This window comes from Oncorhynchus mykiss, chromosome 16, assembly GCF_013265735.2.
Source record: "Oncorhynchus mykiss isolate Arlee chromosome 16, USDA_OmykA_1.1, whole genome shotgun sequence".
Lineage (NCBI taxonomy): Eukaryota > Metazoa > Chordata > Actinopteri > Salmoniformes > Salmonidae > Oncorhynchus > Oncorhynchus mykiss.
Window position 1 is genome coordinate 62658114 of NC_048580.1, and position 12893 is coordinate 62671006.

The 12893-nt window shown below is 43.1% G+C and overlaps 1 protein-coding gene across 1 annotated transcript in view; it reads right to left on the bottom strand.

Annotated features, from left to right (window-relative positions):
• LOC118939569 (sterile alpha motif domain-containing protein 10-like) overlaps positions 1 to 7393 on the bottom strand; it is a 195557-nt gene extending 188164 nt beyond the window's left edge. The window contains exon 1 of the mRNA XM_036947529.1: positions 7119 to 7393. Within this exon, the coding sequence (XP_036803424.1) occupies positions 7119 to 7131 (13 nt within the window). The 5' untranslated portion in view covers positions 7132 to 7393. The remainder of the gene's footprint in view (positions 1 to 7118) is intronic.
• Positions 7394 to 12893: the final 5500 nt, after the last annotated feature.

The window sequence follows — 12893 nt, forward strand, 5'->3', positions numbered from 1 at the left end:
GCCATACTCCCAAGTACTTGTTTGAGGTGATTACCTCAAGCTCTAAACCCTCAGAGGTAGTAATCACACCTGTGGGGAGAGGGGCATTCTTCTTACCAAACCACATGATCTTTGTTTTGGAGGTGTTCAGAACAAGGTTAAGGGCAGAGAAAGCTTGTTGGACACTAAGAAAGCTTTGTTGTAGAGCATTTAACACAAACTCCGGGGAGGGGCCAGCTGAGTATAAGACTGTATCATCTACATATAAATGGATGAGAGAGCTTCTTACTGCCTGAGCTATATTGTTGATGTAAATTGAGAAAAGCGTGGGGCCTAGGATCGAGCCTTGGGGTACACCCTTGGTGACAGGCAGTGGCTGAGACAGCAGATTTTCTGACTTTATACACTGCACTCTTTGAGAGAGGTAGTTCGGCCCACAAGAATGGAATGGTCTACCGTATCAAAAACTTTGGCCAAGTCATAAAAATAGCAGCACAACATTGCTTAGAATCGAGGGCAATGGGGACATTGTTGAAGACCTTAAAGGTTGCAGTGACACATCCATAACCTAAGCGGAAACCAGATTGCATACCAGAGAGTATACTATAGACATCAAGAAAGCCAGTCGGTTGATTATTGACAAGTTTTTCCAACACATTTGATAAGCAGGGCAAAATAGAAATAGGCCTATAACAGTTAGGATTATAAGTGATATAGTGATATAAATTATATAAGATGGCGCCAAAGAGGATGGCTGACATTTTACATGCTCCTAACCAACTGTGCTATTTTGTTAGTTTTTATGCGTTGTTTGTAACTGGCCTTCAGAACTGAGATTACTCACCAAGAACTGGAAGAATATTTTTCCATGAATGAGTCCAACGAGAAGGAAAGGGGAAGCAACCTTAAAGAAGGGGCAGCAACCTTAAAGAAGGGGCAGCAACCTTAAAAAAAGGGCAGCAACCTTAAAGAAGGGGCAGCAACCTTAAAGAAGGGGCAGCAACCTTAAAGAAGAAAGGAACTAAACCATCTGACACAGATGTTTTTTGGGGGTTTAAGGAGCACCTTTAGCACCTCGGACTCTTTGCAGAGTGGCAGGGGGGAAATAGGGAGGATCATCGGGGCTAGTTGCATTAGAAGGGGTGGGAGATGAGGAAATGTTGGACGGGCAAGGAGGCATGACTGAGCCAAATAGGAATCCTGTCTTATGAGGTGGTGATTAAAGAGCTCAACCATGTGCTTCTTGTCAGTAACAACCACATCATCAACTTTAAGAGACATGTGCAGCTGTGAGGAGGAGGGTTTATTCTCCAGGTCTTTAACCATTTTCCAGAACTTCTTGGGGTTAGACCCACAGAGAGAAAACTGCTCCTAAATGTAACTAACTTTGGCCTTTTGCAATTCTTGAGGTGGAGTAACTCCGCAAGATCACGGTCGGAGCAGGGACTGAACCTGTTTTCTATTCTCATTTTCTTTATGGGGGCGTATCACTGAAAATATCAAAAAAGAAAGTCCAAGATTCTTCGACGGAGGGGATCAAGCTGATTCTATACCAATTTACAGAGACCAGGTCATGAAGGAAGGCTTGCTCATTAAAGTTTGTTAGCAAGCGTCTATGACAAATCAGGACAGGATGTTTCACTGAGCAGCCATTACAAACACAGGCTGTAAAACAGTGATCACTAAGGTCATTACAGAAAACCCCAGATTGGTACCTATCAGGATTATTTGTGAGGATAACATTGAGGAGAGTAGCCTTTTCTGGGTGTTTGGAGTCATACTTTGATTGGTAATAATCTGGATTGGTAATATTCTGAAAAAGATTTAGGAAGTCCCATTGCTTTAGGAATTGGTCAGGTGGTGTAAGGGGCCAGGAGAGAGCTTAGGGCAAGAGCTATTTGAAGGTTTAATGCTTAAAACCAGCAAATAAAACTGTTAGGGGACAGACTTGGTAGAGACAACTGAGCACTGAAGGTGATCCTTGGTAAAGATTGCCACTCCCTCACCGTTGGTTATAGCCAGAAAGGTTAACATCAGTATTTAAAACACTCTTTCTTAACCATGTCTCGGTAATGACCAACACATCTGGATTGGAGCTGTGAACCCACACTTTCAATTGATCCATTTTAGATAATTAACTTCTAGTGTTAATGTGCAAAAAACCCAGGCTTTTACGAGAGCAGAAATCAGTGAAGCAGATATCAGAACACAAGTAAGAATTGGCGGCTAGCAAGGGTAGATGGGCCAGGATGTACATGCACTGTATGTCTGCTTGGTGAGGGTAACATGAATACAAAGCCGGCGAGAGGTGGTTAGAATAGGATGGGGGGCCAAAATTCTCTGTAACCATTAGAGAGTCACAGTCCCGAGTGTGGGAACAAACATAGTCTGTCCCACAGTAGGGTAAACGACAGAGTTCATAGTCAACAAAGCATGCAGGAGTCATGAGGCAAAAAGCAAAATAGAAAAATGCACAAGAAATACAGTACAAAATAACGACTTGGGGCTAGCCATTGTAAGTTTAGAGTCACTCTCCCCGACAGTGCCTGTGGGTTGGAGGCGAGCAAAAGCTTGGTAGAGAGGTGGGAGTGTGGTGGGGGTACCTGTACCAGACAGGGGAAGACAAGCCAGGGCAGACAGTGAACAGAGAGGGGGGAGTGTGGTGGGGGTACCTGTACCAGACAGGGGAAGACAAGCCAGGGCAGACAGTGAACAGAGAGGGGGGAGTGTGGTGGGGGTACCTGTACCAGACAGGGGAAGACAAGCCAGGGCATATGGTGAACAGTTCCTCAGGTGGAGTAAAGCAGTAGTGCTTTATTTCTGGAGGTAGATGTATTGTATAAAATGCCTCTGGATTTGGGAGGGGTAGCCTGTGAGACTCCTGCCATGTGTTGGGCTCAAAGGCTTTGACACCTTTCACTTCGCGCCTCAGTGCTAATTGAAGTTGTTTCTGGTCTGTCCAAAATCAGGTTGTAGGTTTGGAGTTTTGATCTGAAGTGAAGGTTATGCTGTGGATGGTAGCATCCTGTATATATCCCTCCTGAAAAATCCAAGTTTATCTAACTCCAAAACTATCTTATTGTTAAAAACATGTTGAAAAATGTGAGCTCACATGCAGCTGTGTGCTTTAATTTAGCATTCAGTCCTTATAAAGTAAATATATTAGTGTCATGTATTTTTTGGCCTTTTGAAAATGAAAGATAGCTTCAGACTAGACATTACTCACTCAGTCTCAGGTTGGATGGTGTTTTCAGGTTTCTGTTTGTTTGCCAGAGCATTTGCTGTATAGCTTGGGAATAATAGTCCAAAATCAGGTTGAAGGTTTGGAGTTTTGATTTGGAGTGAATATTATGTTGTAGAGGGTAGCATCCTGTATGTGTCCCTGCCAAAAAATAAAAGTTTATATAACTCTAAATCTAAACATAAATAAAAAAACATGTTTATATAACTCCAAATCTAAAAATAAATTAAAAAACATGCTGACAAATCTGGTCATGACCTCTCTCTCTCTCTGTACTCTGTCTCTACTAAAGGACACCAATATTAAGAAGAGACTTCCTTGAGCCAAGAAACACGAGCAATGGACATCAGACCGGTGGAAATCTTTCCTACCACAGCAATCTGCAGCGATACACCATCCCATCTGGTTTGCGCTTAGTGGGACTATCATTTGTTTTTCAACAGGACAATGAACCAAAACACACCAAAAAAAATGTACCTGGTGTTAGGGCTGGAAAATGCCAGTGAGACAGTTTTTACATGATGAAAATGCAATTAATGTGCGTTTGACACTAGCACCGCCTTACGCCAGCTGAAAATAGAACCCTATGTCTGGGAGGCTGTTTGAATAGATAAACTAGGCCCCTGTGTCCGTTCTGGAGTGTGAAGTCATGAGCTCTGAGTGTTGTCTACTGCGTAGAAACCTAGCGGTGCCAAAAGCCCTGGTCTGCCCTAGAAAACCTATGTAAATTACGATAGTCAGAACAGCCAAATGTATTGATTTTTTCTGGACGTTTTGGCCTCTAAAATGTGTTTATTACGATCATGTTCAATCCCCAGGGTGAATTATTTTAAAGTTAGCTACAAATCTGGATATTTAATGAAAAAGTGGTCCGTTCTAACTACTACATTTGTCATCACACAGGACCACGTGCTGACACAGACTAATCATGGCCCCACAGGCTATGAGGAGCACTCTTTGCACCTAAAGGGTTGTGGTGTGCCAGATGAGAGCACGCCTGTCAAGTGGAGATAAAGGGGCTGACCAATGTCTATGGGGTCTCTAGTATTGACGCCGAAGTCATGTAGCAGCGTTGGGTTGACTCTTTCAGGCAGGATGAAAACAACGACATCCTTTGCTAGTTCCTTTGCTAGTTACGGCCAATTTCCCCATGATCCTTAGCAGGTTTTTTTGGTGCCATTCAGCTCCATTCAGCAATACGGCGTGCTTCAAAATCAAATACTTCCAGCTTCATGCGTCATCGGGAATTTCCAAAGGAATATGTGGATGACATCAGTGCTATAACTATCTACAGGTTTTAATACCTATGAGATAAACACACACTTTCAGTCAGAGGCTAACCATACATGGGTGGGTTATTATATTAGCTAACTACTGAATGGCCACTGACTCTAGATCAAAACTACCAGCTCCGGTCAGAGAACTGTAAAAGATTACAGTTGTACAACCAGCAGAAGTTGTAATAACTATCAAATGAATCTCCTCTTTTGACTAAATCGAAATGGAATTGATTTGGACACAACCTCTCCAGGACTGTGTCTTTCAGTCCAAACAGCCACATATATGGAGAGAAGAGGTTAGGAGGAGTGTGTGTGTGTGTGTGTGTGTGTGTGTGTGTGTGTGTGTGTGTGTGTGTGTGTGTGTGTGTGTGTGTGTGTGTGTGTGTGTGTGCGTGTGTGCTTGCGTGCGTGTATACGTACGTGCGTGCATGTGCGTGCGTGTGAAAACACACACACACACACCCTCTTGCCTGCTGGGCTTACCCATGCCTGTTTGTGGTGTGAAATAGGGGAGAAAGGGGTTCTAAGCCCAGCAGTGCTGCTCTCTCTCTGATAAGGGCCTTCTTTATACACACCGTGTGCTGCTTTTCACACAGGGACAATCAGTTGCGAGAAATGTTCAATGGAGAAAATTGTGTCAAGATTTGTCCGCACTTGTATTGTTGTGCCTATGAGACGTGACGATACAATCAGATGTCTTTGGAGATTCAACCAGACATCTCACCAACCGTTATAACTTCAACTCTCCTACGAGACGTGACGATACGGCCAGATGTCTTTGGAGATTCAACCAGACATCTCACCAACCGTTATAACTTCAACTCTCCTATGAGACGTGACGATACGGCCAGATGTCTTTGGAGATTCAACCAGACATCTCACCAACCGTTATAACTTCAACTCTCCTATGAGACGTGACGATACGGCCAGATGTCTTTGGAGATTCAACCAGACATCTCACCAACCGTTATAACTTCAACTCTCCTATGAGACGTGACGATACGGCCAGATGTCTTTGGAGATTCAACCAGACATCTCACCAACCGTTATAACTTCAACTCTCCTATGAGACGTGACGATACGGCCAGATGTCTTTGGAGACAACAGTGTTTAATTCTAATTCAGACATGGTAACTAGGTGAGCCTTCTCTGAGCAAATCAGTGACACGGATCAATGAAGTGACTCCCAGAGACAACCAACAGACACTGTGGTTCCTGAGTCTGCAGGACTAGAGTTGCCAACCCCTGGTTTGGCAAAGCCTTCATATACCAAGACTACCCAAACTCATTAAAGATACAGTTGCACACACACAAACACACACACACACACACACACACACACACACACACACACACAGTAACGCCATTGTGCTAGGGTCAGCGGTGCAAAATGAATGATGCTTAAGTAAACTTCAGATGAATTATAGATAGGACAATATGTCTCTGTGCTGCAGCCTACCTCTACCTGCAGCCATGTTAATGAGGTGTTAACCTGCTCCAGCAGAGAAAGGGAGAGACTGACCTGACACTGCACTGGCCTGACTTCCTGATTATTCCTCTAATTACTCATTTAGCTAGTGGCTAGTATGATACTGTCCTACAGACAGTATAGTGAAGAGAGAAAAATCACCATCTCAATGTCTAATCTCGGATATAATTAAATCAAACCAAATGAAGAGTGCTAGCTAGATATGCTACCTATTTCAATGAATCCCAAAGAAACCTAAAGTTATAATCAAGTAATGATGTATTAGGATAGGCTATATGCTACCATTGGCTGTAAAAGGAAGCAGAAAATATGCTGCCAAATTATTAACCAAAACTTTAGGAATGGAACAAATTAATTTATCCACTACGCATCCATCCCGTCGGAGGACCACTGTGAACAGTTCAACCGCTGCGAAATGCCCTCTGCTATCCTGTCAGAACCACAATGAAACCCGCCCTATGGACAAGGGTCATGCGCTTCTCACGAAGACGGATGGACGGACATGGAGTATCTTGAGTGGGCCGTGGGCTAACGAATCAATTACTCAAACCATTAACAATGTGCTAAATAGAGAAATCTCCTAAATACGAATCTGGATATGGTATTCCGGAACACCATGACAGCGATGTGAAGTTCACCCATAAAAACCCAATAGGACAGTCAAGCTCCTTATGAAAGAGAACTTAATGGACTGAGGTTACTAACACAAACCTCACCAAGCGGACATGACCAACTACTGACATACCAGTTCAAACTTTCTAGAAATGTTAACATGAGAAATCAGAACATTGCTCTGAGGGGAACTGTAAAAGACAATGTACTACGTTATTTCTCCTATATGGATGTTGACCTTTACGCAAAATTGACAAAGAACTGAGGATATCTCACAAGTCCCCCAGTTTATTGACATCGTAATACATCCACGCTAATAAGCTGAGCAAACATGCTGTTATTGATGTTGAAAATATACCCCCCACAACCGATCTGTGAAATAAAGAAGCCCCTATTGATTTAACCTAACGCTTAATACAAATATACACAGCCAATTACAAATATCCTTATCTCTGTTTAAGAAAAGGTAGACCAATGATTTAAATGAGTAGTTTCATGAATGAAACAGCGCTCTTACCGTCCACAGCCATAGTCGGTCTCAGTGTGTATCTCTCCGTGGTTGCCTCAGTAATTGTCTCCCATTGCTTCTGTATCTGTCTGGCTAGTAGAGAGTATGCGCGTGAGAGACCGCACGATTTGGCAGTAGGCTACTGCGCGCGTTTGTGTGTGTGTAGCTGTGTGTGAGGACCGGTGAAGACTACACGGACAGATAGTCACAGCACACAGTCTCACCCGACCGTTTGTTTTCGGTAGTCCGCTGCCAAACGACGCCGTTGCTGTTAACTCCTCACCTTTTTCGTACATGACTGCGCCGTGGAAACAAAAGGTCACCATTAAACATTGCGCACGCGCCCACTCTAGGCTATGAGATGGTTTATGCAGGCTACAAGATGAAGCCTTAGATAAATTAATAAATTCTGTAAAAATGAAACGTCCATTCAAATAGAACAGAAAATATGTATCAATTGGGGTAAAGCCTAGAGTAGGCAAGACCATAATAACAGTATTTTATTGAACTCCCATTTTCCTTTCCTGTGTAATCTTCCTCAATGGCTACAATTACCAAGATAACAATAGATCAAGCAGTTATATAGCCTAGGGCCTAGGCTATTGGGAGTTCATTAAAAAAAACTTTATTTAACGAGACAAGTCAGTTAAGAACAAATTCTTATTTTACAACGACGGCCTACCCCTGCCGTACCTTTACCCGGACGACGCTGGACAAATTGTGCGCCACCCTATGGAACATTTGGTTAGATTCAAGAATAATCAAATGAATTGAACCAAGATAATTCATTCCAGGCATTGTGTTGTTACAGTAAATAGATGTGTCTGATCACAGAGGATGTCTGGACCTAGTTGTTCATCAACAGGATCCGTGTCTCCTGAAGGATATAATTGGGATGGGAGGAGAGAAAAACATGAGTTGAGAACGCCGGATGGTCAAAGTAAGACCTGAAGCACTCAGCTTGACTTCTGCAGCTGCACTGACATTGGGAGACCTGCATTTCAACTACTTATCTAAATGTAATAATAACACCAACAACAATAATAATATAATAATAACAACATATGCCATATAATATTGGCATATATTAACATATGCCAAACACCATGCTTTACCAAATGAGCACCAGTCTCTGCATGACTATAACGCTACTGGCCATCATCTCTGTGGATGAAGAACAACAGGATACACTGCACTACAAAGGCCAAAGAAAGAAGAGAAAGAAAGTGGAGAAAGTCTGTTTAAATGTAATCTGTCAACTCAGTGTGCTAATTGAGGGTGTGGGTTTTCAGATGTAAGATGCCAGCTATGGAGCATTAGTGATTTTTGTTGTACAGCACAGAGATCTAAGTTTTAAAGACTTCAAGGAATGTGAGTGCCTGTAGAAGATAATCTCCTTGGTGATAACAAACAACATAGGACAAGGTACTGGTTCTCTCATCAAGGCTTCATCACAATATATATGCTTAGAGTTGGTTCACGCACCGGTGCGTCAATCTAAGTAACATAATAAATAAATCCCAATTGGAATCTTTAATTTTAAGCTAGAGATACCTTTCTTTTTTTGCATTGGATGTGTCTACATCCACCACATCCTCTGATGTCGTACTTTCGCATCTGCGGTGAAAGGGGGAAGAGCTAGATTAGTATTTGTCAGACAATGAGACACCCCAGAAAACGGTTCTTCTCACGAAAACGTCTGTAGTGTCTGAATGGTTTGACCTACAAACTATTGACCACTCTATGGAAATGAGAGACTGTCACAAACACAATGGTGTTCTCTGTTTTGCTCTAAGACCCCCACAAGTGCCACAGGACTAGTCTGGGGGTTATTGGTACCGGTTTTAAAAAATGTACGGAAGTATTAAGTATGTGTTACTCATTCCAGGGTTTTTCTTTATTTTTTACTATTTTGTACATTGCAGAAAAATAGTGAAGACTATTAATAAAATATTTAAAAAACACATGAAATCATGCAGTAACAAAAAAGGTGTTAAACAAACAAAAATATACTTTAGAATTTAGATTCTTCAAAGTAGCCACCCTTTGCCTTGATGAAAGCTTTGCACACTCTTGGAATTCTATCAACCAGCTTCATGAGGTAGTCAGCTAGAATGCATTTCAATTAACAGGTGTACCTTGTTAAAAGTTAATTTGTGGAATTTACAGACACAGAGGAGACTGCGTGAATCAGGCCTTTAAGGTTGACTTTCTGCAAAGAAACCATTACTAAAGAACACCGATAATAAGAAGAGACTTGCTTGGTTCAAGAAACACGAGCAATGGACATTAGACTGGTGGAAATCGGTCCTTTGGACTGATGAGTCCAAATTTGAGATTTTTGGTTCCAACTGCCGTGTCTTTGTGAGACGCAGAGTAAATGAATGGATGATTGCCGCATGTGTGGTTCCCACCATGAAGCATGGAGGAGGAGGTGTGATGGTGTGTGGGTGCTTTGCTGACGACACAGTCAGGGATTTATTTAAAATTCAAGGCACATTTAACCAGCATGGATATCACATCATTCTGCAGCGATATGCCATCCCATCTGGTTTGCACTTAGTGGGACTATCATTTGTTTTTCAACAGGACAATGACCCAAAATACACCTCCAGGCTGTGTAAGGGCTATTTGACCAAGAAGGAGTGTGATGGAGTGCTGCATCAGATGACCTGGCCTCCACAATCACCTGACCTCAACCAATTGAGATGGTTTGGGATGGGTTGGACTGCAGAGTGAAGGAAAAGCAGCCAACAAGTGCTCAGCATATGTGGGAACTCCTTCAAGCCTGTTGGAAAAGCATTCATGAAGCTGGTTGAGAGAATGCTAAGAGTGTGCAAAGTTGCCATCAAGGCAAAGGGTGGCTACTTTGAAGAATCTCAAATATGAAATATATTTTGATTTGTTTAACACTTTTTTGGTTATAGGACAAACACTTCAAAACCTTGTTTCTTATGTCACGAACTGGCCCATAATCACAAGGGAGACAATGCAGAGATAAAGGAATAACAAAACATTTTATATATTAATTAAAGTAAACTGTATACAATTAACAATGGTGTGTTGTCAGTAATCAGTGGTGTAAGTGAGTGGTTGTGTGCATAGATTGCGATAATGAGGGGTGTTAAGAGGTGCCAAAACAAACAAGCCACAAAATGCCACAACCAAAAACAACAGTGTGTCTACATGGAGAGAGTCTCCTCAATATATGGGGGAAAGGTGTATTTATCCTCGGGACACACCCAAGCCTAGGTGTGTCCCATTTGGCTGACAACCCTCTCGGCTCCACCAATACCCTATTAAGAAAAACAAGAGCAAAGAGAAAGAATTTGTCAGACAGAGTGGGAGGGTCGTTTTTACCATCACTCATGCACTGGACTCGTGTGAATAAGAACACACATGAACAAACATGCATTACTGTAATGTACGCACACACACACATACACACACACACACACACACACACCGGACCTGTTTCAAGAGGTGACAGCTAGTTTGGACATCCTGTCCTGTAAAGAGTTCAACCAATCTATCTTTAACTGTCCAGTAAATAATGAATCAGATGGAACATCATGTGCTGAGATCATCAGTGTCTGGTCCAAACTGTTATCCCAGTGTGTCTCTCCACAAGATGGTGAACTGCATCCTGTAACTAGTTTCGTTTCCAGACCGGTAGCTTGGCAGGCAGGGCTATCCTGTGAGCTAACTAACAGACGACAGATTAAACTTTCATCATGTCTTGTTCAGTCATATGGCTGGCCATCGTCATGCCAACACATCTCTGCTCTGTTACCCTGACAACGTCAAACCCTACCAAGGGAGAGAGTGGGGATCACCCGCGGCGAGAACAGGCATAGTGAGGTCATTGATAAGACAGTTGTGTCTCTCTTCCAACGATGGTGGCAAGTAGCCTGGTCCCAGTTCTTTTTGTGCTTTAGCCAATTCCTCTGTTGTGCTTTTTTTCATACATATCTGGCGACCAGGTTAAGTGGAACGGTGAATTAGAGGAGAGGAGAGAGGAGGAGTGTTGAGGAGAAGAGAGAGGAGATACTTGCCTTGTCTGATCTCAGATTCAGGAAAGACTGTGTTTTCCTCAATTCCACACACAGAGCCCAAACCCTCTCCTTAAAGAGTTGTGTTCTCAGTCTCTATGTATTCAGGGAGTGCAGCGGAAGATGACAGAACACATTTGAGAGATATATTCCTATACCCCACACTCTCCTACTGTGTGTGTGTGTGTGTGTGTGTGTGTGTGTGTGTGTGTGTGTGTGTGTGTGTGTGTGTGTGTGTGTGTGTGCGTGTGTGTGTGTGTGTGCGTGTGTGTGTCATTCACATTCCACTCACACCCCGGTCCCAAGCCTTACTCTTATGCAAATTCTTAGGCTTAACAGGCGGCGAATTCGCTATTTTCTCTACGCACGCATGCACGCACGCACACACACACGCACACACATACACTATCTCTCTGTATCTGTCATGATTAATTTCAGTGGACAAAGCCGAGGAATTGTGCTCCCCCTATAGCGAAAGCTCCTCTTCTGCACGGTAAAGGCCTGTCTAGCCATGGAGAGAGAAGCCAAGGCATTCTGACAACACTACCTCTGATTCCGCCGATAACATGAAGAGTGATGCAATATTTCAGAGATAGTGTAGCAGGAATACCACATATCTCTCTCTGTAAGGTCGCAGTGATAATAAACAGTAACCCGTGCAGCAGAACAGAACAGTTCAAACACTACATAAAGACTACAATAGATACACACATACAGTGCATTCGCAAAGTATTCAAACCCCTTGACTTTTTCCACATTTTGTTACATTACAACCTTATTCTAAAATAGTTTTTTCCCTCATCAATGTATGCACAATACCCCCTAATGACAAAGCTAACACCGGATTTAAGACATTTTTGCAAAAAATAAAAAATGCAATATCACATTTACATAAGTATTCTGACCCTTTACTCAGTACTTTGATAAAGCACCTTTTGCAGAGATTACAGAAGTATTCTTAGATGGGGAGTGTCGCTGCACAACTATTTTCAGGACTCTCCAGAGATGTTTGATCGGGTTCAAGTCCGGGCTTAGCTGGGCTACTACAGGACATTCAGAGACTTGTCCCAAAGCCCCTCCTGCATTGTCTTGGCTGTGTGCTTAGAGTTGCTGTCCTGTTGGAAGGTCAACCTTAGCCCCAGTCTGAGATCCTGAGCACTCTGGAGCAGGTTTTCATCAAGGACATCTCTGTACTTTGCGCCGTTCATCTTTCCCTCAATCCTGACTAGTCTCCCAGTCCCTGCTGCTGAAAAACCTCTCCACAGAATGATGCTGCCACCACCATGCTTCACCATAGGGATGATGCCAGGTTTCCTCCAGTCGTGACGCTTGGCATTCAGGCCAGAGAGATCAATCTTGGTTTCATCAAACCAGAGAATCTTGTTTCTCATGGTCTGAGAGTCTTTAGGTGTCTTTTGGCAAACTCCAAGTGGGCTGTCATGTGTCTTTTACTGAGGAGTGGCTTCCGCCTGGCCCCTCTACCATAAAGTCCTGATTGGTGGAGTGCTGCAGAGATGGTTGTCCTTCTGGAAGGTTCTCCCATCTCCATAGAGGAACTCTGGAGCTCTGTCAGAGTGACCATCGGGTTCTTGGTCACCTCCCTGACCAAGGCCCTTCTACCCCAATTTCTCAGTTTGGCCCGGGCGACCAGCACTAGGAAGAGTCTTGGTGGTTCCAAACTTCTTCCATTTAAGAATGATGAAGGACTCTGTGTTCTTGGGGACCTTCAATG